The sequence below is a fragment of the Cupressus sempervirens genome, chromosome 3 (assembly GCF_028749045.1).
Source record: "Cupressus sempervirens isolate cs-2001-9-10 chromosome 3, ASM2874904v1, whole genome shotgun sequence".
In the NCBI taxonomy this organism is placed as follows: domain Eukaryota; kingdom Viridiplantae; phylum Streptophyta; class Pinopsida; order Cupressales; family Cupressaceae; genus Cupressus; species Cupressus sempervirens.
This window is the reverse complement of record NC_143120.1, coordinates 985,073,078-985,100,688: the sequence shown is the minus strand read 5'-3', so window position 1 is coordinate 985,100,688 and position 27,611 is coordinate 985,073,078. Positions and strand designations below refer to the sequence as shown.

Sequence of the window (27,611 nt, the reverse complement as noted above, 5' to 3'; positions counted from 1 at the left end):
CGTGCATGGAATTGGTATCATACAACATAAACAAGAAAGCAACTACAATGATATGCAAAGTGGAAATGAACTGCTGCTAATAAAATGTTATTTTCAGAATTCATAAAATCAAATACATAGCAGATTTATCAACTCACTAATTACTTCAGCAATATTGTCATAATACTCCAGCCCATGCTTACGAACTTGCTGCTACAATACTTTGTCCTCCAATCAGTCCACTACCTTCATAATACCATTCCCTCCAAGCGGCATAAGCGTCGGACAAGTAGTGAAGAAGATATGAGCAAAATATCAAATCTGCCTGTAGCCGGAAATGCAACTAAACTGCCTGATAATGAAGCCAATAAGAAAGAATTCCAAAGGCCAAACCCCAAGGGAATGACGTCTAGAATGTTACAAGAGAGGATAGACGTCCTCAAATGCCAAAAACAAAGCTGCAACTCACACACCAATTTCTTCTCATATTCAACCTGTCTAATGAAGCTACAAATGCTTCCTTTTATTCTATTTCCACAGGTCCGCTCAACTCATATGGGCAATGTGGGATAAAGATGTGTAATATAAAACATATATTAAAATACCCCTTATGTCTCCCTTGGGTACACATCACCATAAAATAAATATTAAAGTAACACTTTAATATTTTACAATTAAATTAGACGTTACTTTAATAAAACTTCAGGCATTAAAATGTATTAGCAATCGGACTCCGAATAATGCGAGTGATAGCTCATCGGAAAGCTCTCACCGAGGAGTATCGAATCCAATCACCAAAATTGACCTGCACTGTGTCCTACCGACTTACTAAAAATAGTAAGTATACCTGAAATTTTGTAAATCAACTTCGTTTTGGCCCAAACTGGAAATGACTAGAACAAAACACTCCAACATGCCATTAAACCCTTCGTTAGCCCTCGGGACCATGTAGAACAAGGCTAACACACACACACTTGGTCAACTGCTAAAAGAACGTGAAGGCCAAAAGATGGGATCATTACATGGAGCAACTAGTTGGGTGGATTATTTTGTTGGATCTTGCTTTTGTTGTTCCATTATCTTTCCTCGGACACCATTTGGTGCTCATGTTGTAGACTTTCCTTCTGCTTCATTTCGGCAATCTCATGGATCGCCTTGTTGATCTTTTGTTGGACATTAATAAAGTTATTTTATCATATTGTCCTCTTGTGGAAGCAAACTAAGGTTGTAAGGGATTACTTGACTCTATAAGTGTCCTCTTTGTCCTAGGCTATAATGGTCCTTCCAAAGTTACCAATTTGAGTTTAGGAACTAGTGTCAATAAACGAACCCGATATATGGTTGCGTAAAAAAATATTTTAGGAGTTTAGGTACGTATGGGTACATGTGTACATTAGTGAAACCTAGGGACATGCACTTGATCCCAACCCTAGGAGTAGCTGGTGTGGGGATGTCCCCGAGATGGGTACTTGGACTACCCAAGTACCCCCGTTGCTGCCCAAGTGTTGCCACACCACGGCCGCACCCGCCACCGCACTACTCTGATGCTTTGGAACTCCTAGACGTTTGAGAATTTCAGAGGGACTCCCAGGTGTCCCCCTGAATCAAGGGGGGCTCCCTGGAGTCAACCATGATTCTTATCATGCAACTCGTTGTAATCATCTTTATGATATTTGAATCTTTAATAGAATTACTATAAATGAAAATCCCATTTTCTCATTATTTGAATTTTGATTTGAATTTTGATTTTTGAATGCTATTATAGGATTGGGCATGTTACTATGTACTATGTTAAATGTTGTAGAAGATAATACTAATAGAAGCGTCTTCAAATCCTGAAATTTAGCGAAGTCTGGAATTTTTAGAATCTCCCAAAATCTAAAATCTCCATTATAACTCTGATAAATATGAAACCGCTCTCAAACATCTTGATAGTATTTATATAAAATATAACTTATTCGATCTGCTTATCCTTCCCATAAACAACAATATGAAGAATTATATCGTGCTCCCATATTGTCTTCCTTATCCACTAATTAGAAAGGTTCGTGTGATTGCATATTTGTCTTTACGTTTAGTGTTTAGGAGAGATTTTGGAGATACTCTTTCATTGATTTAAGTAAGTTCATATCCCATTGCTTTATTAGTTGTCAATCTTCTCCTAACTGGATAGTTCTTTTATAACTCTTATATAAAAAATCTTTCGCTCCTCTACTAATATCAAATATTTTATTAACTATTTTGTAAGTAGGAGATAATTTCCACAGCAAGTCAAATTGTGATGTGAATATCAAGATTTAACTGTGTGATTTTGAGTCAAACTCATTGACCCATGTTTCATGAGTAGTGATTCAACACGAATCCATCTCTCATGAGAATAAATGGAACACTTAGCACTCATTGGATCTAGGTGATGCTCACAGGGGTGAAGCACCGGGACTTCCCGGGAGGTCACCCATCCCAGTACTACTCCAGCCTGAGCGCGCTTAACTACAGAGTTTCCTCCATAGTTAAACCCAAAGCTTGCAACCCCATTTGCAAAACCTTCACCAAGTGTTGTGCCTTATGAACCATTTATTAGAAAGCCCCTTAAGCTCATCAATTGATAAGTAGGACCTCCCGAGAAGTCCCGATACTTCACCCCTGTGAGCATCACCTAGATCCAATGAGTGCTAAGTGTTCCATTTATTCTCATGAGAGATGGATTCGTGTTGAATCAGTACTCATGAAACATGGGTCAATGAGTTTGACTCAAAATCACACAATTAAATCCTGATATTCACATCACAATTTGACTTGCTGTGGAAATTATCTCCTACTTATCAATTGATGAGCTTAAGAGGCTTTCTAATAAATGGTTCATAAGGCACAACACTTGGTGAAGGTTTTGCAAATGGGGTTGCAAGCTTTGGGTTTAACTATGGAGGAAACTCTATAGTTAAGCGCGTTCAGGCTGGAGTAGTATTGGGATGGGTGACCTCCCGGGAAGTCCCGGTGCTTCACCCCTGTGAGCATCACCTAGATCCAATGAGTGCTAAGTGTTCCATTTATTCTCATGAGAGATGGATTCGTGTTGAATCACTACTCATGAAACATGGGTCAATGAGTTTGACTCAAAATCACATAGTTAAATCCTGATATTCACATCACAACAATAACTATTTTGTGTTAAATTTTTCAAAATACAAAAGCACTACAACAAACATCAACACCAAATTTGTATTCATAAAATATCTATGTTATGCAGCCATTAACCTAAAGAACCCATTCCAAAGCATATTATATGTAACCACTAGTTGAATTAAAGATATTTTTCATCCTTCGTTAACGATGTCGGGCAAAGAAGCTGCTTTCCTTTGATATCAAATCAAACACACTACAATGCATATTATGTAATAGGAGATGTGAACTTCACGCCTAGAGAAAATGTCAAATGAAGAAGAAAAAACATAAAGGTGTTTCCCCTTTAGTTAAAAAACAATAAAAACTGACCCCAATAAAACTCTTGAAGGTTCCTCAAATGAAATGAACCAAATTAATTCAATCGATCATGGAGTTAACTTTGGGTTCAAATGATCGGCTCCAAACACAGTTCATAATGATTGTCATTAATATCACTTATTTGAATCAGCTATCTTTAAGTATCCTTGGTTACCTATTAACTCTTGCAAATTTGGCCAAGGACATATTCAACTTCATTTGCATGAATAAGTCCACTTCAATATTATAAGCCAAGGACTTGGTTTCCTTGTTCATAATGGTGGCATTATTTAAATGACAATCTACCTCAACATTTATCTCTCTATATATATGATTCCTAGTAATATTCACCAAATTATCCACAAGAGGTCAAACTTGTCATTAAAAGTTGTTGATCCTCCAACTAGCTAGCTTTATCATTTTGACTTCATTAATAATTATCAAAGAGTCCCCTTCTATTTCCACAATTTTCCATATTTTAAGGCCAAATATGAGGGCATGAATTTGACCTTCATTATTTGTGGCTTCTTTGAATTTTTTCAGCAACCCACCAATGACCTTTCAATTTTCATTCTTGATGATGAATGTTGCACTTGAAATGTTAAGGTTCTCTTTTGAGGCCATATTAAAATTGAATTTGACCCAATTAAGATTTGGGGACATTCAAGTGGCATCATTCCTAAGATTAGGTACTTAACTCTATCATCACCATTAACCAGGGTTGTTATAGATATTTATTATTTATATTTATAAAATAATATGATATTGAGGTTCTCTTTTGAGGCCCCATCAAAACTCAAATTGACCTAGTTAGAATTTGGGTGCATCCAAATCACTTCATTTCTGAGATTAGTATTTTAATTCTGCCATCTATGTTAATGGGGGTTGTTAGACAAATTAATAATTTGTTTTAGAATGTCATATTTCAAATTTTAAATATTATTAAACTACTAATATTGTGTAGCATGTGTGGTATTTTGAACTTAGTTGTGTTTATGTGTTTATGAGTATGTGTGTATGTGTGTATGTATGTATTTCAAATTTTAAACATTATAATTACACTAGTTTTGTTTAGCATGTGTGGTATTTTGAAATTAGAATTTGTTTTTAGACTATGTGTGTGTATGGTCATACTTACAGTGTATCCAACCCCCAAAAAAAATTGTCTCAACAATATACTATAGAAACATAACTGTACCTGCCCCCAAATTCAAATCAGTGACTTATTATGAGATAAAATGAAAATCAAACATATTAAAGGTATTATTATTCCTTGCTAGGTTTCTAAAAATATTGAAGTACCCTCTTTGGTTTACTCTTCTTAAATTTCACATCATGTTTTCAAGATGTCAAGATCCTGCCTGAATGGCCAACGAATGGTAATTAGTAAGGTCAACTTGTGAAAAGGGACAAACATATCATTATTGATATAGTAGTTCTATCAATTGCATTTCCTAATGAACTAGGATAATCAGATGCCAAAAATACTCTCATCTCTCACCTCGCATCTCTTTCTTATATGAGACTATGTTTGTAAGACCCTCAATTTAATTGGGCATGTTACACCATTCTATATAGTATTAAACAATTAAATTTGTTATCTGTACATGCAATGAACTTCCTACATCACTCCTTGATTTTATCTATGTTGCCCGATTCCTTACATGATCAAGTTTTTTGTTTTTAAAATTGGGCCTTATCCTTTTTTTTAGAAATATGGCTCAAACTTGAAATTATAAATCAATAATTAAAGTTATTTATCCAAATAATCTTAATTATTTAATTGCAATCACACACTGCATGAAAACTCTGAGAAGTTAGCCTTTCACATTAAATATTATTCAAATTTGAACTTTTCGAGGAAAATTTGTTCAAATCCCAACTCTCCACAAAAAGTTTCTTTGATCATTTACCTTTTGTGAGAAAAATATCCAAACTTCCTAACTCAAACTTTTCACGAAAAAGATTTGTCAACTCTAACTCTTTACTAACTTTTTATCTAAACTTTAACTTTTCGCGTAACTCTTACTCTAAGGGTCATTATTGAGGAGGATTGGAACTGCTCAACGAAATTCTATAGCTGCTTTGTAGACTTTCACAAAGCCTTTGAATTTGTCCCCCACTCGGCTTTGTTTCAAAGACTCGAGGATATTTGGATTTCCTAGGTTCTACTCATGGCCATCATGAGACTTTACGAGAGGGTTGTTGGTTGTATCAGGACTCCTCTAGGCTTCCCTGATTTTATTCAGAGTTCTACTGGGGTCAAGCAAGGCTGCCCGCTTTCTCCCACGTTGTTTAGTATTTACATTTCTTCCTTCCCAAGGACGGGTGTTATCTTCATCAGGTCTTGATTTCCATCCTTCTCTTTGCTGACGACATGGTGCTTTTATCATACTCCCTTGATGGGTTACAGCATCTTTTGGATGGGATGGCCTCCTTTTGTGATTCTCAGGAGCTTGTGGTCAACCTAAGCCAGACCCAAGTTATGGTTTTCAACTGCTTGAAAACCTCTCATCTTCATTTCTTCTTTAGGGGGACCGAGATTGAGATGACTTCCAGCTACACCTATTTGAGAATTAAGGTTCTCTAGGTCGTGTTTCAGTTTGAGACTGGCCATGACAGCACAGGTTAGTAAGGGGCTCGGTTCACTTGCTTTACTTAGTGCTTTAGACGCCACTTCCAAGATGCATATCTTAGACTCCCTATTTAGACCTACTGTCCTTTACAGCTCGATCGTCTTGGGCGCCTCCTTGCACCGTAGGACAGTAAGGGGCTTGATTCACTTGCTTTACTTGAGAGACAGTGCTTCAAACGCCACTTCCAAGATACTACTTCTACGATTCATATCTTAGACTCCTTCGTTAGACCTACTGTCCTTTACAAGTCGATTGTCTGGGCTCCTCATTGTTGACCATTGACTAGGCTTCAGTCTAGAGGGTGCAGACTCTTCTTCTTTGACACCTCATCCACTGTCAATCGACTACTCCTACGAGCATTATCTCGGTCGACTTCGGATCCCACCCTTTCAGACTTTGCACGATCTTTGATCTAGTTAGATTACTTCACAGACTTCGAAGCTTTGAGGACTCTATTGAGGGCAAATATCACTATTCCTACTTGGCCTACTATTCCTCAGTGTCGATTGCAACGTTAGACCCAACTAGTCACGCTCGGTGCAATTATGCATAGCCCTCCAGTCTCCTCAACTCCGTGTGTATCGATATTGACTGCCTTCCTCCCATTTAGTATTCCCTAAATGCTCCCGCTCATCTCCTCCCCCCTTAATCGGAGTTGAGTGAGGTTACCAAGATGGACGTCTACAGGAGGTTTATTCTTGTGACCTGGGTCGACCTACCTAGGGGCCTCTGCCTGTGTATGACCTTTTATGCAGAGTTCTACATGGACATTCAAGATGGTATCATTGTTCAACCTTACTAATCTTCCCAACGTTGGCCTCATGCCTTACGTATCCAAATAGGATCTTTCAGAGTTTGCTCTCACCGACTTCGTATCCAGATAGATCACCAGACCAATAGAGATGAGTGGCTCTGCTAGTGTTGTGAGATGGTTGTGGCTGAGACTAAGATCCACTTACTATTCTACTGTCTGATCTACTATGAGATTTGAGGGAGGTTATATTGCTTATTCAGAGAGTGCAGGTCTCTGTCCTACTTTAGGTATGTTGATCAGCAATGCCTTGCACTCTACCTCTAGGAGGCCTTCCGTCTTCAAGATCTCACTCTTTGGGACACTTGCCCCTCTTGATATGCATCCCCTCATCAACTTATCACTTCCTTCTTCACTTTGGTCACCTCTCCTAAAGGAAACAAGCGGTGTGGGAGCCAGTCCACTGCTACTCACATCAGATTGGTGACACCGCGTTGAGATCACACACATATGCATCACCACAGACTACAGCCCTCCTCTCTCTAACGACGAGTTTGGACTCCTCCGCACAGGGACAGTTATCCTTCCGTGTTGAGCTACTTTTTGACAACTACAATCCGCTGGCCACTTGGTGGCTTCTTAGTCTCTCTTGTTTAGTGATGTTTCTTTTTGGTTTTTTTGTTCTATTTGCTTTATTTCATGAACACTGTTTGGTGATCCTGCTGCCTTCTGGCCTGTATTTGTACTTGCAGTCCCTTCCATTTGTGGTCTCTTGTTGGACATTAATATTGTATCTTATCTTATCTTACTTTTTGCAAGGTTTTGGTCAAATCTCTAACTTTTTGTAAAAGTTTGGTCAAAATCCCAACTCTTGAAAGGTTACAAATCCAAACCCGAACTCCGAAACTTAACATTTATTGTTTTAGTTTCAAGATTCAGTTTTCAAGAAACCAATAACCACTTAATGCCACTTTCAAGAAAATGCAATGAATGTTTTTGGAATGTTTTAAAGGCTCGAGGACTATTATAAATATTTCCTCCATTGAATGTTGCAGCTCCAAACACAATGTGTGCGTTAATTGCACTACAGATCCTTTGATTGACAGACAAGAAATTCAAATGAAAACTGGTGGACACATATATATCAAAATGGTATCAAGGTCTACCACATCTTTCAAGATGTCTGCTCAAGATGACAGAACCAAACAGGTTATAAAAACCTGTCAAAGAATTGTGGGTGATGAATTTTGTCTGATGTGACTGTAAATGTTCTCAAAGAAATACATGCAAAATGTGGGATATAGCCAGTCTGTGAGCTAATTAAACTAAAACTTCTTCAAAGAGGAACTTGTCTCATTTGCGGCATGGTTGTGAAGTACACACACAAAATGGGAGAGATGAAAACAGTGTTGATGAACCATATGTTTTATCCTCTCACAGAACCAGAGCCTCATGGAATTTGATGATTGTAAAGCATGCATAAAATTATGCTCGATAACCCTATCAAGTCCCTCCGTGTCACTCCAATAGTCACTGCCCAGTTGAACAAAGGAGCATTCTGTTCAAAATTTAAAGGTATCGATTCTTATCACTAAATTGGAAAGCACAGAAAAGGCATAGAACTGTTTGACAAAATGGCTCACAAGAACTGTGGTCTCATCAAGCAAATGCAGTTGGTGTAGTGTCGATGGGAATATGTTGGTGCAAATATAACCGGATGGCATAAGCCAAACTCCACCGTCCTCCTTAACTTTGCAAGTCCCATATTCTCAGCCAGTGCCAAATGGAAACTATCAGGTCAAGCAATAACAGTTCCCATTAAAATATTTTTTAAAATCTGCATTTGTTGGACTCGGAAACAACTTGCCAACCATTTGCCATAATATGGCGCCACAGATGATGAATTATTTTGACACATATAGGACGTGGTCTTCTTGTTTTCAGTATGCAGAGGTGGTGGCTTCATCAGCTTGAGCATGCAAGCCATCCAAATGATGTGGTGATCAGTTCGCATGTAAATGTTTAACGAAGGCTCGCTGTATGCACATAAAATACATTTGTTGAAAAGGCTTTAGAAATTTTCAAAAAATGTAATCGGTCAATATATATAAAGCCAAACTTCAGTCTTTGATGACTCCTTCCCTGCCTGTGCTAACATGAAAGCTTTCAAGAAAGTAATGGGCATCCATTAAGGTACAAAATTATTCTTCTAGATATCATAGTCTCAGGTACTTTGTTAGACACATTTGCAGGGTGTGAATGTAGAGAACGGGGAAGCTGATATATGTGACCGAATACCTTAAAAAGACATTGCATTTGGAATGCAATGATTGCAATAATATAAGAGAATAGATTTATTGACAGAGAATAAAGTTTCAAGTAAATGACATGGAAGCAGAGATGGCATGATAACTGTTTGACAGAATGCCCGTAGATGTACAGTCTCTTCCTGTGGCAATAACAAACAAAATAGTTACTACCGTCTGATTGAAAGTGGTATTTGATAATCCTTGCCATCGTAATCCTTCCCCCACTTGTGTGTAATCAAGAGCTCTTGAAAAATTATTGTAGACAGTCCAATGATTATAAAGAAAGTTTGATCAGCAGCAAAGTCAGTTTTGTTTTTAGTTTCCAGAAAGTTACTTAAAGTTGATATCATAGCTGCGACCTTTGCAATCAAGTTGTCAAAGTAAGTGTTTATGCCAGGATGATTATAAAAAGATCATAACAAATAGGATAAAGCAGGTTGTTCAAATATACATCTGAGGATTTGAAAGCAAAAACTTCAAGGCAAAAGCAATTAAGGTTACAAAAACCAAAAAATAATAAATATTACACAAGAGAAAAATGTGCATGCAATGTGAATAACCATTGTCAATTAAAGAATGGAGAACCCAATCTGAGGCTTGCATGTAGAATATGAAGCATGCCATGGATATGCCACAACTTTTTGACAAACATGTCTCAAAGTATGTTATGCAGCTATAAAAATGACGATGGGAATGTCGTGAGGTTCTAGTGTCAGATTGTGGAAGCATGATCATGCATTAAATGATACGGTATCAAAGGCTGCAGGTATGTTCAAAAGAAGCAGATTGTGGTTTTTGTTCACCAATTAGATGAAAGTATAGATAAGTTGTTCTTCATTTCAAGACGCTTTGGTTCATAAGAAATAATTAGAGATCTTGACACTATGAAGTATAAGTGTCAGGGGTTTCGATTCTCAAATGCACACTTTCTGAAAGAACAGATACTAAGATGGGACATATTGGCATTGTAGGCTTCTGGAAGGCAATAAACAATGAACAAAGACACCATTGTCCTAGCGAATATTATATACTGGCTTAGCATATACTGCAAATTACCCGTTAGCAGTTCAGTGGCCTGAATTGATCTTTGAATGCACAAAGATGTATGATCCTAACAGTAGGGACTAGGGAGATCAAAACACCAGAACGCAACATAGTAGCGAGACTTTATCCAATATCTATTTCCATCTCTTTCAGGTTACCGAAAAGAGATGGGTTTACTGATATTTCTAAAGAGAGTGTTGAAGCATAGTTTAATCAAGATAAAAAGAAATACTTAAATAACATAGTACTTCACACATTTTCTCAGAATTTTCGTTTTCTTCACACATTTTCTCATATTTTTTCTATATATATAGATATATGTACAACTTAACTTTTAATAGACACAAATACAAACCATCATACTTTAGCTCAGTTTGGGTGCAAGCTAGAATAGATTGCAGGCCCTTGCCCCACCAGGCCAGGATCTACTGATCCACCAACCCCATCGAGTAATCTAGAATATTTGATATTAGGCAAATACCTTTCCTCTAGCCGAATTATTATATTCCCATCCATTCGGTATTCGTCTCAATCTTAAAAGAAAATATTGGGCTGAGTTCGCTTCGATTAAGGGACCAAACAAACGAAAGTCACTCGATTACAAGAGATCAATCGTATCAAATTCAAATTTGATTTCCTTCCATACTTCACAAGCAGCAACTATTTCAGGACTCCATTTAGTAGCTTCGCGGATCACTTCATTACCTTCACGCGCAAGATCACGTACTTCATTACGAGCTTGTACACAAGCTTCTAAAGTGACCCAACTAGCCACTGCACCAGGTGCATGTCCCCAAGGGTGCCCCAAAGTCCCTCCACCAAACTGTAATATGAAATCATCTCCAAAGATCTCGGTAAGAGTAGGCATATGCCGAATGTGAATACTTCTTGAAGCTACAGGCAGAACACCCCGCATAGAGACCCAATCTTGAGTGAAATAAAGACCACAATTTCGGTCTTTTTCAATAAAATCATCACGCAATAGATCAACAAAACCCAAAGTGACTTCTCGTTCTCCTTCAAGTTTACCTACTACAGTACCAGAATGAATATGATCTCCACCAGACATATGTAGTGCTTTAGCCAGTACATGGAAGTGTATAACATGATTTCTTTGTCTGGCTGGATCCACCAAGAAAAGGACAACCACAGCTACCAAAGCACTTCGCAGACACTTTTCATGGAGGATAGTTCTTGTTAACCAGCTGGTTGGGAATGAGAATGCTGAATATTTTCAAATCTGCGTGTGGCAAAGAATTTATAAATTGGGGAAGAATTATCAGTGATTGTCTCCATAATCACTTGACTCATTTCAAGCATAACCAGAGGTTTCACATGTCTTCATATCTTGTGTATGCCATTGCAAGCATGAAAGTTTGGCGCGGTCTTAGCCCACATGGAGAATATGATGAAACAACCCAGACACATAACTACTACACTCAACTGCAGCTGATACAGAGTTGTGTGCACTTCTGCAGGGTTAATGATGCTTTCACAGTGCTCATTGTTAGGGAGTTACAGGAAAACAACGGACTCTGATTATCTCATGAAGCAGCCAGCCTAGTCCGAAATTATGGAAACTTCAATTTCCTCGCTTTAACTACATCCACATTGGAGGCTTTCAAGAATGCCCACTCATGCTACCTGTTTTGTTGAGGATAAGTTAGTACTCACAGAACTTTGCAGGCAGATTGGTCAGATTAATGAGAAGTGTAAAAACAGACGAGTTGACCCCATTCCATTTCCAATTGGCTTAGGTTATTACACTTGTAACTCTTCATTGGATGTGCAAAATATAGAAAGGTCCCTTGTTAAGCTCAACCTTTACTACTATGATAGCAGGTTTCCATCTGACAGTAAAGGGTAATGTCAAAAACAATTTAGAGCTTAGACCTGGATATTATCACTTTCCAACAATGGAAGGTTACTGGGAGGACAGTGAAGATTACTTTGAAGTCAGCAAGAAAAGTTGGTTGCAGTTTACAATTCAACAGAGCATTGATTTTAAAGTAGGATGGGATGTAACAGGCATGCATACAAGAAGACAGTCCAGATCTGATTAATCATTTCTATTTCAAGAGGGATCAGTTGCTAGCACTACCTTATATCAACTGGGCCATTCATGAAATAAATTCATGAAATAAAGAATCTAGGAGGAAGAACCTTCTACATTATCCAGAGAACTCAATGATAGTTAAAGGGGAAGGTTACAGATGCCACCTTTACTATACCAACAGCAAAAGCTAATTCTTGCAAAGGTAGTAATTTACGAGAAGGCACATCTAGGGCAGCCATCCTCATATTTCACTCGTTACTGGTAGCTTGCAACAAACTGCGCAAGGGGGAGATGATGATGATGATCCTAACAAAGAAGTGGATCTAGCCTCAGCATCTGAGCTCCGTATCATAACCAGATTGAAAGGTCTAAGCCCAAAGAAAAGAACCTAATTCCGATACAAGAGATGGTAGATGAAGCTCATGAAACAAATACTTTGCCATCAGCATTTGTAGATGAAATGATCCATTCTTTGAATTCCCCTACATACAGTTCATCTCCCCATGATGTTAAAATACCTCATGGGATTCCAGTCATAGATAATGCAGATGATCAAGTACTCTCGGGTCTCATCTGTGGTTTTAAATGCTTCTGAAGTAGTAGAAACATTGACAACATTCTAAACCTCTTGGCTGCAACAAAGTTTAGAAAAAAAGAAGAAGAAAGTCATCCAATTGGAAACACCAAACATAGATGCAGCGGCTGATTTAGTGCATAAAGGTGCAAAAATAAAAAGACTAAAGTAGGTTCCAGGTTAGCAGTGTAGGCCACTTGTTTGTTGAAGTTGCACAACCTATCACAGAAAAAGATGTTCATCAAGCTGATGAATCTGATTTTAATATATCTCAAGTGGATTTAGGTCTGGTTACATGTTAAGGTAAAGCCCATAATTTCCAGGTATCAGAAGCTATTTTAGTTGAGCAATCAAATAAGGATAAACAAACTAAAGATCAGCTCAAACATCAAGTCCGAGATCTACACGCCTTCGATCAGTTGTAGATGATTCATTTCCAGCTCTTGAATCCTCTTCCACATAAGCAATTGCTGATCCTAAAAGGATGTTGGATAAAAATACTATTTAGAACATTTTGAAGCGTCAAACATATGGTAAGATGGTAAACGATTAGGTCAACTACATGAATACACAAGCATCAAGTTTGTTCAACAATATGAAAACAATGTATGTGAATGCAACTCAGATAGAACAGGGAATACTGAAGGAGTTGGGAGCCATAAAAGAACAATTGTTATGGACAGAGATCACTGGTAACCATAAGGAGATAAGAGATATGGACAGCAGTAAAGTGATATTTCTTAAATTATTTCCAAGTGAAGAAGAAGATGAACAAACTGACGTGTTGCTAGAAAACTTTGAATTGAAATGCACAATTATGGATCAGCTAACAGCTCAACATGAGACTCTTAGATACCTGCAAACAGCTCAAAACAAAAGCCTTGGGTAATTTGCCAACAATCATTGAAGATAATCCAATTAATGAGCAAACAGAAGATCCAAATATGCCTGCCATTCTCAGAAGTGGGATTAAAAATTGATTCATAACTTAATGACAAGCAATGCTCAGGTGTTGATGTTATGATGGTTTAAGTGTCCTCTAAGTGGGATTAGATTCATGTACTTATTACTTGTCAGGTTACAGCAAAGAATTGGATGAAGTTCAGTGAGACTGTGATAGATACAAACTGAAAAATGGAAAGTGGAATTATTATTAAAAATAAGTCCTTTGCTCTGTTATCAAGTCATTCAAAGCATATAACTTTATAAGGCAAATTCTTCAGAATCACTACCTTCCAGTCAGAAAGTTGGGACAAGAGATACCAGTGCAAGTACCTAAAGGTTAACTTCAAAAGTTGCTTTTATGCAAGTGGCCAAAGTTGTTTTGAGTTATTACTTGTAAATTTTGTAAAGTGTCAACATTGGGTCAATTTTTGGTTTTAGTTAAGGACCTGGCTTTTCTTTGATAAAGGTTAAGATGTTAAAGTTAAACTTTGTACAAGAGTTAGTTGTAGAAATGTACTCGTAACTTCCCAACTATAACTTTGTTAGTTACTGACTTAGAGTTTGTTATGACAAGGCAGCCTATAAATCCAATGAAAGAGTCATGTAAAAGCACTTTTTGGACATTATATGAACTTTGGAGCAGCCATATTGTTGAAGCAGTATAGCTACACTAAAGAATACAAAGTAATTTTTGGAGATGTTTTCAATCATTTTTGTGCATTCATATGTTATTATCTATATTCATTGTATGAGATTATAGCATCCTTTATAATAATTCTCCATTTCATTAAGGCAGAATATCATAGAAATCTGATTTGTATTGTGAATATCTTTCTTTGGTATCTTTGAAGTACGTTGACGATATGAAATCAGATTTTCATCATTGAATGTGTATGTGCATAGTCTATTGGTTTCAATGATAGAATTCATTTCTTTGTTTGAGTTTTTGATAAATGTTTGTATATTCATTATTAGGAATCTTTGTGATAGATATATAAAGTTTGATAAGTTTTAACCTAAAAACCAAATTACATCAAATGAGGGAGCTGCCCCTCAAAACGCAGAGGAAGCTCATATTCCTACTGATCTGTCCAACTGTTGTAACAAGCTTGTCATTTACTTTCACTGGGCTATTTGTGACAAATCTGTTTACCAACAATATGAACAACTACAGATTATGAGTCTCCTCATTCATTCTTCAATATGTCCATTGCCTACAATAAGCATATGAGTACGATTATAGTTAAAAGTCTAACTATCTGTCTCAAACTTACAGGTATGTTCTACATGTGACCTGGTATAGTACCTATCTTATCGATTCAAAGCATTCACCCTTGCACCTCACCAACCTTGTAAAGTTTCCTCCACACTGTCATTTTATTGACAGCAATAATATAGCACGAAGTTCAAACAACCTTTTAAGGATAAAGATTCTATACAAATAAAGCATAAATGTTACAGTTCAGACTTTGCTAAAAGAGATTTAAGATGCACAGAAGTTCTAAACAAGAAAATAACAAGAGACACAACAGGCTAAAAAGTAACATTACCTACACAGTTATGCTTGGGACTGAATGGCTCAGTTGCCACCTGCTCCTTGTAGCTTTTAAAACCTTCAATGATCACCTGAGCACATTACTTAGCGATTAGCCTATTGCATAATATAATACAAGTGTTTGAACTTAAACACAACATTGTTGGAAATATTGATGACACGTGCACATCAATTAACATGCTTCTGAACATGAACAAAGAAGCAACCCAAAGCAAGCCACATAAACACAGCACCGCCAAAACTACAAAATAAAATCGTTGGCAGTTATTTTAAAGCTATATCATGTTAAAAACTTATGCAAGGCAGTAGCAAAATCCCACCTGTTGCTTTTAATCCACAAACACAAACCCAAAAACTCATAACTTATTCTCGAATGAATTTTTGAAAATAAGTAAATACAAAAACAAAAAATAACGCAGAATAGGTCAGAATGGAAAACTCAAAACATGTTGTATTAAAAAGGCATATCTTTGAATATTGGGATACTCAGAAGGATAATTCTTAAGTTAAATAAGCAATTTAATGCATAAAAATAGTCTAGAAGGCAGAAGTTGAAAAGAGATCATATTATATTTATTGTAAATTTTAAACCTATATCTCTAATTCAATTAGAACAGTGAAATAATTTCTAAAGATCAAGACTTTAACAAAGCTTAGTTTTGTTAACTTTACTTAGCATCTTGACATTCAATGCATGTATGTTTGAGGCTGAGCTACGCTATATGTATGCATGATAATTTGTGCTGCACGTGGATTAGAATCAAAAGTTAAACCCACGTCACTTTGCAAATGATTCTTTGGATTCCCAGAAGAAATGTGCCAGTGTGATGCAAATCAATTTGGAAATTTCACACTGATAACTTTACCCAGCCTTTTGAAAGAAAGCCAACATCATTTGTGCAGGTTCTTCCAATACTCAGGAATGAAAGTGCATATTTAAAGTGTGCAGAAGACTGGGAAAATATTCCCTCCTAAACTAAATCTCTGAACCAATAGCCAACCCATTATAATAAAATCAAGGTCAGTTGAGCATTTGAAGAAAGTTCATCCAAGGCTCCGTTAATTTAGACAGCACAGGAACAAATTAACATTCTGCAATGCATAAATATTCCTTAAAGAAGCACCTATCAGAAAATCTCTTGCAAAGACAATAATACTAAAATGATAAATACCCATAAATTGTTTGAGAACAATGCATACAAAGAAAAGTTACCATGCAAAACTGCAAAGCTGTAGACACAGAACTGGAAAATTAGTGAAATAAAATACTCAGAACTTCTTAAAGTAGTAAATTGAATTTTTAGAGATGTACTGATATACCCTAGGTGCATAAAGTCTCGGGTATATTATGGAAAATTGCAAACAAATGTAAGTTGGTGTGACCAACCGCAGTGATTAAATTGTGTGCAACTAACTAAAGCCAGTTAATTGAGTGACAAACATTAACAAATAAAACTAAGAGTCTGAAGTTTCAGCTATGGAGCCCAGATAATTGCAGCAAGATATTAAACACAAAAGACCTTGTACTCTGACCTCCCTAATCCGATTACTTCAGATAAATTAAGATTTTTGTGTGACTCATCCTAAATATAGGCAGAACATTTCTCCTGAAAACAAGTAAGATTTAGCAAGTTATTTATAAAGTAAAAAAAAAGCATTATGAAAGTCACTGTGACTAAAGACTAAACTTCTAAGTTATTTGAAAGTAAAACTATAACAAGAGTCTACCCTGCAGAGTCAGATAGCAGATAATTGGAACAAGCAACAAAATTATGAAAATATTTGGAAGTCATAGTAACAACTTGGGATTAATTAAAAATGAAACTTAACGTAGCCTTCCCTTGTACTTCTGAATATCTAAGGGCCAATTTACATTCAGAGTTATCCTACTGCTAGATCAGTCATTCTTACATACATTACATAAAATCTTAACTGCATATAAATTATACAGAGCAGAAATATTAATGACAATATCATCAACCTATAAACCGTTCAAAAATTGAAACTAACATTAAAAACATGTTAGCATTCTAATTCAGCAGCCATAGGATCAGATAACTGCAATATGAAATTTGGCAGCAAAAAATTGTAATATTCCTCAAAAGAACTCTAAACAAGAATTCTTTGAAATATCAAACAATTTTAAAAAGCAAATAAATTAACCAGCTACTTGAGTAATGAAACCAGACATTGCAATAAGAAATTAAATACAAACAAAACGACTACAGAAGTCTTGATAACACCTCTAAAATAATTGACACGAAACAACAACTGTGTAACCCTACAGCCACTGAACCAGCTAACTGCAACCAAAAAAAATAACATAAAAGAAATGATAAAAGTCTTAACAAATATGTCTATCAGTCTATGTAATCCTCAACCTATAAACCGTTCAAAACTTGAAACTAACATTAAAAACATGTTAGCATTATAATCCAGCAGCCATAGGATCAGATAACTGCAATAAGAAATTTGGTAGAAAAAAATTGTAATATTCCTCAAAACAACTCTAAACAAGAATTCTCTGAAATATCAAACAATTTTAAAAAGCAAATAAATTAACCAGCTACTTGAGTAATGAAACCAGACATCTGCAATAAGAAATTAAATACAAACAAAACAAATACAGAAGTCTTGATAACACCTCTAAAATAATTGACACGAAACAACAACTGTATAACCCTACAGCCACTGAACCAGCTAACTGCAACCAAAAAAATTAACATAAAAGAAATGATAAAAGTCTTAACAAATATGTCTATCAGTCTATGTAATGTCATCAACTCTGAACACATACAATGTTTAACGTTTCTAAATGTGAAAATTAAATACATCCAATAAGGTAAATCAAACTGGTATCAAGCGAGAAACTACACCTCTTGGCTTTAGAAAACTCAACTTTGAAGGAGATTCTTGGGAAAATCCAGGGCATAGTAGCATTGGGGCAAATCATTCACAGTCTAAAACGAACATGCATTAGTGCTTTCTTCACCCCTTGGAAGTCATCACAAGCAATACAGACATAGAAATTGGTTTTGTTGAATGCCTAAAATTGGCAGTCTCATCAGGGATCAGGAAGCTAGTGGTGGAAGGTGACTTACAATCAATTAGTAACACTCTTGGTGATTGGCAATTTATACTATTTTATGCAAGGCTCATAATCTATCTCAGAACTTCAATCTAACTGAATAGCACCATGTATACTGGAAAGAAAATAAGACAGTTGACTGTCTAGCTGACCATAGAGTAAATAAATTTAAATTTAAAGGTTAAGAATGATCCTAGTACCTACCACATTAGAGGAAATCATTTAAAGGCCAATGCCACTTTCCACTCTCTTAACCATCAATACAAGGCTATCATGCTCGATGATTGCATGCCTTGATTGCTTAGATTTCACTTTAATGGCTCATACACTTGTTAGCTGATGTGCTCTAATGATTGCAGGTGGCAAAACCGCAGCTTTCTTAGTTAAGCTAGACAAGGCATTGCAGAGCTTCTTTAAATACATTCCCTTGCTTGTATATTTGGGCATCTTAGGCTTCCTGTCTCAGATAAGTTTTAAGCTGGGACTGCTGTATATCTTTCCTCGTTCCCCTGCCCTCAAAATCACTTCTGTTTCTACATCCATTCAGACACTTCAGTAGGATCTTGGGATTAATGTATTTGGCAAGTAGCCTTCACACTTCATTATTTCAGTTATGGGTGCTGAGATGATGATCTCCACAAACTAAGAGTGTTTTTTAAATAAGAATTGGAAAAGGGAATGAAGGATGTTGAGAGCAGGGAATTTCTGCCCCATGTTTTGTTACATGGAATTGAAGCTGATCTCTATGGCAAATACCACCCCTTTATCACTGCATAATTCAATTACCCTACTGAAGAATAAAGTTGTGGAGAAGATGCTAAACTAACAGCGTGGAAGATAATGACAGTTAACATGGTGGTGTAAGTCATGTAATTAAGTAACACGGGCCATAATTATCACCTCCAAAATTTGTTGAAATGTGCTGTACCCTTTCTGAAATAGGATTTAATAATAAATAATAACAAAAAAAAAATAAAAATTAATAATTAATAATAGAATATAATATATTACAAGCTAATTAAGTGTAATGAAAAGTCAAGAGCCCAGCACTGAAGAGTTGTAACTCCTTCAACATAAGATATAAAGGGGAGGAGAGTTCATTTAAAAGGAGACATGGGGGAAGGAAGAGGGGAATATAGGAATTAAAGAAGGGTTAATGGAAAAATAAAGTAGCAGGAAGAAAATAAGAAAGTGACTCTTTCAAAGGGGAGCAATGATGAAGGGCTACAATTATGAAAGGTTGCGACTCTCTTAAAGGGTAGAAACAACGAAGGGGTATGACTCTTCCAAAGGGTTGTAATTATGAAACGTTGTTACTCTCTCGAGGGGCAGAAATGGTGAAGGGTTGTGATGCTTTCAAAGGGTTTTTATTATGATAGGTTGGACCGTTGCAAAGGAATAGACATGATGAAGAGATGTGACTCTCCCTCACATTGTAAGATATTATTCTGAAAGGTACAATGAAAAGTGGTGACTCAATTCTTACAAAAGGTTGTGATCCTTTCACCAAAAAAGCATAAAGATGATTTCATTCCAAGCATTGAGAAGGACTTATCAATCATCCCTCATCCATCAATCATTAATCCCTCAAGAAATCAAGCAAAAATTCAATTGGCAAGATCAAACAAACAATCATGCAATCCACATCAATCATCACATCATCTTGGGATTAACAAAACATACACTCAACAATCACACATCTCATCATCCACCAATATATCTAATTAGCATTCTCTATATCGGCGGCTTTCAATCATCTAATCAACAATTACTTAATCATGACTCACTAATACCTCGAAACATCAAATCAAAGGAATTAATTCAATCAATCCATCATTCCTACAAATATCAATCATTCAACAACAATCAAATGTTCAAGCAAGTGAGAAAGTCGATCAGCATCAGCAATTGCATAACACAAAACAGGACAAAATCAGAATATGTTAATTCTTGGTAATTGTGGCAGGCATGGATATATACCTATGTGTGCAGGCCTGATATATGCAGCAATATAACGCACAATTATTTACACATTAATATAGAATAAACTACAGTTGGCAAAAAACAATATATACTGTAATATTCCTTATCTAACTTGCCCTGGAATTTTGCCCTGAAATCACAATTGCGTGAGATTAGCATCAGGGTTTACCATATATAGGATTTCTTTAGTTATGTGATGTCAACAGCGAAATCCTGCACACAGTTACAGTTCATAAACAATCATAACATCATTGTTAGATTATTAAAATTATAAACAACATGAATAAGGAATGAAAATCAATTTGATAGATTGTTGAAGATGAACCAACCACAGAAATGATAAGGTAGGGCAACTTGATCAGGTGCCCTTGAAACCTCCTATTCTAGGCCCAAGAGCAGATTCATTGCTCCCCCTTGGCCACATGTGGCCCTTGCCATGCATATGAGGTGGGCTACCTAGTGTAGGGTCATATTGCCATTCTCCTCTATCTTGCCTCTAATGATTGAACGGAGCATTCATAACAAGGTGCCCCAAAAGCCTATCCTTTCTAAGACCAAAGGCAGCCCACTTTTTCCCCCTTTGGCCTCATGAGAACTTCCCCATCACAACCATGAAGTGGTGTGCTTAGGAAGTGGCTTCATTGCCATTCTTCCATTCATGACTCCTTCACTTTCCCTACCATGATAAATTATAGGCTCTAGAAAGTATGCACAATGTCTTAAACATACTTTTTGTATTAAGTCATTACACCAAATCATTGCTAAGTAAGGTAAATTATAAAATTCACATAAAATCGTTAAAATATATTAATCCGTATAAGTCTATAGAAATGCCTATATGTATGTATGTATAATATGTCTTTGTGTGTGTGCGTGTGTATCTATATATAATATTATATATATAATCACTCATTATAGTTTCAAATCTCTATAATGCACAAAAGTCCAATAATAATCACTGAAATACTTGCCACCTAATATTGATATCAAATATTGCTCACAATCCACCAAGATATGGATAGTCTGAAACTATTCTTTATCTTTCCCTTTTTGCATTCCTTCCCTTTTTCCTCCAAACACACAAATTTTCCATTCATATCTTTTAACCATCTGTTTAACTTAACTAAATTTTAATTATATTAAATTTATTCTTCTATATTTTAATTTAATTATTATTCTTTATTATTATTAAATCCTATTGACAAGTAATAATATGAATTTCAAAATAGCAACAGTCAATCAAGGCAAGGTGAGGAAGGGAATAAAAGGTTGGGGGACAGCTATAGAAGTACATCACCTCATATGATATGGTGGAGGGCCACATGAGGCCAAGAGGGATGGAATATCTGCTCTTGGGCCTAGGGTAAAGGATCGCTATGGACACCCTGTTGTAATTCCTCCTCACACCTCTACATTGATGGGTTGTTGGGAAGGATTCAAGAGAGCCTCAACTATAGGAGAGTGAGTAAGGGTGGCATGATGAGGGGGAACAGCTATAGAACTCATCACTAGGTAAACCACCTCATATGATATGACGGAGGGCAACATGAGGCCAAGAGGGATGGTATATACACCCTTGGGCCTAGGGTGGAGGATCGATTGTGTCACCCTACCATATCCCTTATCCGAACTTTGGTTGAACCCAAATACAAATTAGATGTATTATATGATTAAAATGATTTTGAATATATGTTCTTAACACTAAAAATGGTTGATCTTATGAACTATATCTTCAATAATTTGTCTAACGTGATTACAAGATCTCTACTAGGTTCTATCTTTATTTACATTCATTGGGAGATGTTATATCTCTAACTATATCTTGTTCTCTGTTTATTGAATTTCTGTTTCTAGGGCAAATTGATGCAGAAGCATCCTAGGTTTCTCTATTATCCTACATATTTTCAGTTCTTCCGAGTTGCAATGTCTTGCATTGCCAAGCATTTTGTTTGATGTAGAATTCTTAGCTGCTACCGAGTCATCCTTTGGTTGCTGAGTTCATGCGGTTGCTGAGTTTATGTGGTTGCCAAGTGATCCTTTGATTGCCGAGTTCGTCTGGTTGTTGAGTGATCCTTTGATTGCCGAGTTCGTGTGGTTGCCGAGTGATCCTTTGGTTACCGAGTTCATGTGGTTGCTGAGCAATCCTTTGGTTGCCGAGTTCGTGTGGTTGCCAAGCGTTCATTTGGATGCTGAGTGCTAGTATTTCATGGAGCCTTTGTTTGCTGAGTTTTCTATGTCTGGTTCCAATTTGGGCTGACCTTGCTCGTATTTAATTTTGATAGAGGTAGTTTATATTTGATGTGAGTCGACTTGTGGCTACGCATGCATTTAATGTAAGATCTAATTTTGTGATGGACTGACTTGTGGCTGCACAAGTATTTAAGGAAGTCTAGGATTGAGTTTTTAGGCAGAACGGGGAAGATTAGAAAAAGGGTGTTATGTGCCTAGAAGTGTGAATTTGAAGTTGGATAGTGAATCTAGACGTTGTATATTGTAATTGGCTGTAACCGAAAGGCCTTACAGCTGGGCATGTATGTTGATTATCTGATTAATCAATAAACATTTTGTTCTCTCCCTCCTTGGTGTTGTTCTTGTTTTGTGTTTTCCATTGTGTTAACTCTTGTAGGGTGGTTTGGATAGCTAGGTGTACCTTTGGCCCTAGTTATTCTCTCCCTCCTTGTGTCACAAATATAGGATAATCCAAAAATGGGATGCTACATGAAGTTTTTGTGTTCTATGACCCTGGTCCCAAGCAAATTCACAGACATCTAACAAAGCAAATGTTTGCAGCGTGGAAAACTAAGAACAAAAAGAAGCTTGCAGAAAACATGACTACCCCAATACATAGAAAACCAATGTTACCCTAGTACTGGAGTACATTGGGATGGCAAGATGTCAAAAAGAGTTTTTGTAATATCCCAAACCGGATATTTACTAAACCTTTCGTTCAACAATATATTCAAAAATAAAACCTTGCAAAACTTTTCCAACACAATCGTAACCGGTAGAAATCCCAATAGATACTTAATCAAATTCTTCTTAAATATAATATCCAACTCAACATAAACAGATATAATACGATATAACAATAAAACCAGCAGATTATCCACAAGAAAATAATCATCTTTCCAAGACACTACTCAGGATTTGAACATATGAAAGTATGTCACAAATCAGTAATATAAAACCAGCAATGTAAACCATAGGAAATAATCCAATTGATAGATATCTGGTTTTCCTCAAACTAATATTCAGCACTTGAATATAGGCAGATGTATTACGAAACACAATAGAAAATCAGAAGATTTACCATAAGATATTAACCTGCTCTTCTCATAATAGTATTCAAGATCCAAGCATATAAAATGTGTTACAAACCAAGAATATAAAAGATCGGCAAACTCTTATACAACTCCTTAGAACACATTATTGCATTATACAACAGCAATACAATAACCGAATTCCAACACCCAATCCTAAATACAGCTTAACAGTCAAATTGGAAAACTTAAGAAAGGAACCTGGGAAGCGTGAATGAAACACCCAAACTGATGTCTCCCGCGACAATGGGTTTGCGTCCACAGTCTGCCAGCACGAGGGGCTACGTCCTCAAACTAGCTAGAAGCTGAGCTTTCTGAAAACTCTCACAAGAGAGAAAACTGAACTAAATTATAAATCAAGCATATCCAGCAATGAATCTCTTTCCCCTTTTAATACACAAACCAAGACTCTTCGGCTCCCCTTTGGCTTTTGTCTTATTCCCTTGTGGCTCTTCAACTTCTTTAAGGCATTTCGTCTTGTTCTTCCTTGACCTTTTGCCCTCTTTATAACATTAAATTGACCTTTTAATAATTTGAGTTTTCGTCTCATAGTCAATTTTATCATTATATAAAATAAGTCTTCAATATCTCTAATGTCCCAAAAAGGGGACATTATAGTTTCCGAGACGGGGGGAAAATGCCTCTCATTTTCGAGATGGTGGGGGTGTTGGAGTGGGGTTGCCATTGCACCAAATGACCGATATGTTAGTGCTCGATACAACCACTCAACTCATAGTACACAAGAGGCAGTCAAGCCCTTGTCACAAATCCCAAGGGGAGCGCTAAACAAATTTCTAACAATCTCCCCCTTAGTGTTACCCGAGGGTCTAAGGATTCGAACCTGTGACCAAGCTCTGATATCACTTGTTAGAGTGCAGTTGTCATTGCACCAAATGACCGCTCTATTAGTGTCTAATACAACTACTCAACTTATAGTACACAGGAGGCGATTAAGCCCTTGTCACAAATCCCGAAAGCAGCGCTGAACAAATTTCTAACAGGGAGGACGGCCAAGGGACGATGGCAAGGGGAGGACAGGGCAAGGAGGAGTGTTGTATAGTATACATATAGAACTTGAAATGCTTGTTATGAAATGATGTTTCAGTAGAACATACCAAATTAAAATACTTGAACATAGCCAAATCGCAACATGAACTAGAACCGTTGAACATTCAATATAGTAACATATTACATACCCAATAGTAACATTCAAAAAACAAAAAGTCAAATAGAAATCCAACTCCCCATACTAGCGGCAGCATGGTTACGGAATGGCAGAGGTGGGGGTACTTGGGTACGTGAGTACCCAATGCGGGGATGTCTCAGGGACAGGTACTCCAAGGTTTGGGAGGGGGGTGCGAGTCCCCGTGTAACACTACAAAAAACAGAGAAGCTATATACCTTGAATATGGCACCATGGAAAGCTGAGAACAGGACAAATCTTGCAGTAAGCATGACTCGCCTAGTACAGCGACATGGAGAAGCTTCAACCTTGGATATGTTTATTGTGCATTGAAGCAACCACCTGGCAGGCTTCCGAATCCCACTGTTTTTTCTCTTCCATCTAATTTGCAGTCTTTCTTTGAATTGGATAATATGAACAATTTAGTAGAGTGTGATAACCACTTCCAGTTTATTCTGGTTTACTAATAGCAGATGGCATTCAACAGATTTGAGTCGCAGTACATTAACAAACTAAAATTAGTTGTTGATTCACCTAGCTGATACAGTTTGTAAGAATAATAATTAGATTTGGTCCTATGACCTTATGATGTCAATAAGTTCATGCATAAAAAAGTAAGAACTCTCCAAATTAAGTATATGAAGCATTCAGTGATTTCCAGGGTTATACTCTGTTGTTTCTTCTAGGCAGGGACTCATCAACCTCCATTTATTTAGCAAAGGAACAATTCAAATAAAACGATTATCTAGAATTTGAAAAAATACATTAAAACAAATGAAACATGATGTTTCCCTGCAGCCAATGAACCAGGCAACTGCAACGTATTTTCAATGCAGCCAAATGGTTACAACAGTTGCATATATACTTTTGACACAGAGATTGTTTTAAAATGTTCAAAACAAAATATAAAAAAGATTGACATGACGCTAAAATAAAAAACACATAATACATAAGTAGTTTAATTTGTAATTACTTTTAAAAATCAGCTGTGCAACCCTGCAGTTACTGAGCCAGAAATCTAGAACCAGAATGAACCAATCTTCAACAAACAAATCATTTTAAAAATTAATTTAATTATTGAAGTATATAACTGATAATCCTTTCGTCACTGAGCCAAACAGATGGAATGAGAAATTAAACAAAAAACAACGTAAAGATTCTAACAAACATAATATCTCCAAACAAAAACTGGCGAAAATTTTTGAAATAATATTTAAATTTATATAATCCTAAAAAGTTAGCAGGCAGAGAAGAGCAAGAAGAAAAGCAACCCCAAAAAATAACTTGAGCAGTCATAATAGCAACTGTAAGCAGATAAACAATTAAACATTTATATTCTGGAAATAAATGGCTAAGAAACCCTACAGTGACTCAAATATAGACAACTACGACCAGAAATTGAAACAAAAAACTTTTTAAAAAATTAAAGTCGTAATAATAACTCTAAATAGCTGAATTGCTGAAAAACTTTAATTCATAAACCCTACAGTCGCCGGGCCAGAGAACTGCTACATCAAATTCAACGCCTCCGAGAAATATATACATATATTACAGTAAACAACAAAAATGCATACAATACTGCAGTCACCGAACCAGGCAAATGCACCAACAAAAAAGACACGGCGAAAATTATTGTGATATTCATACTAAAAATTCGGCACACCATGACCCGAAATTTTGCATAATCTAGTTAAATTAATTCAGCATAGCTAAGGTTCGCTCCAGAAACAGCATTATGGTTAAGTTGGGCTCAGTTTTCATTCTACTGTAATTTAATGAAAATTCAAGAGCTGACAACGAATTTAATTAGCTAACATGAAGATGCTAACCTGCTTTATGAACATTTTCGCGGTTGGCTCTCACAGTGCTACTGTTCTGAGAAGACTACGAGACTCCAAACCCTGACCTCCACAATGCATAAAATTCAGAGAAGCCGCCGAACGGAATGACAGAGAGCGGGAAACTTTGCTTTTCCCTTGCTGTGCGGACAGGCTAAAAAAAGTATGTAGTAGAGATAAACAAATATTTTCATTTGAGCATTTGGAAGTGGCAGGGATTAAAAGTGCGTTTCGGTTTTTGGGATTTTCATAAACAATAGAATTGTAACGGTATTTATGAAAAATTAAAATTATCACGCATTTATTTTTATGAGTTGACCATTCAAATTCAAATATCTCTAGAATATACCTTTAATAATACTTTTATGAGGCAAGCTGAAAACTTGTTAATTTATTTTTTTTTTTTAAATATTTTTTTCTCTTTACTTAAATGTTATTATTTCAAATTTTTAAATATATGAAAATTAAAGTACTATAGTACATTCTAATAAATTTTAGAAATAGTTGAATTTGATTGGTCAATTAATATAAAAAAATGTATCTAATGATGCAATAGAAACTAATAATAATCATAATAACAAGTGCCTATAGTTATGTAGCTACTTATAATTTCAATTTTGTATGTATATTTATTTATAATTTATAAAAAAAGGTACATGTTACTGTAATGTTTTATATAATAGAAGGCAAGAGCCTACAACACAATGGTAACTTGTGAGCCTCTTATCAAGGAGGTCTTGGGTTCGAAACTACTCAAGCTTAATGAATGATTACCTATGTAAAAAGAAAAGTTATATTACTTCTTTGATATGTTATATAGTCCTCGAGAATATAATTTAATAGATTTTTTATTTTTTTGCATATATTTTT

General features: G+C 36.1%; 1 protein-coding gene and 1 pseudogene across 2 annotated transcripts in view; both read right to left on the bottom strand.

Annotated features, from left to right (window-relative positions):
- Positions 1-26,990, bottom strand: part of TTN7 (Structural maintenance of chromosomes (SMC) family protein) — a 209,268-nt gene extending 182,278 nt beyond the window's left edge. Inside the window, exons 1-2 of the mRNA XM_089822696.1 lie at positions 26,733-26,990; positions 15,325-15,400 (exon numbers count right to left, since the gene is read on the bottom strand). Of these exons, the coding sequence (XP_089678822.1) occupies positions 15,325-15,400; positions 26,733-26,747 (91 nt within the window). The 5' untranslated portion in view covers positions 26,748-26,990. The remainder of the gene's footprint in view (positions 1-15,324; positions 15,401-26,732) is intronic.
- LOC149570056 (ribulose bisphosphate carboxylase large chain pseudogene) lies at positions 10,508-12,494 on the bottom strand (annotated as a pseudogene). Its single transcript, XR_016363036.1, has 2 exons — positions 12,431-12,494; positions 10,508-11,423 (listed from the first exon to the last, which is right to left on the bottom strand). The product of XR_016363036.1 is annotated as a ribulose bisphosphate carboxylase large chain pseudogene (transcript).
- Positions 26,991-27,611: the final 621 nt, after the last annotated feature.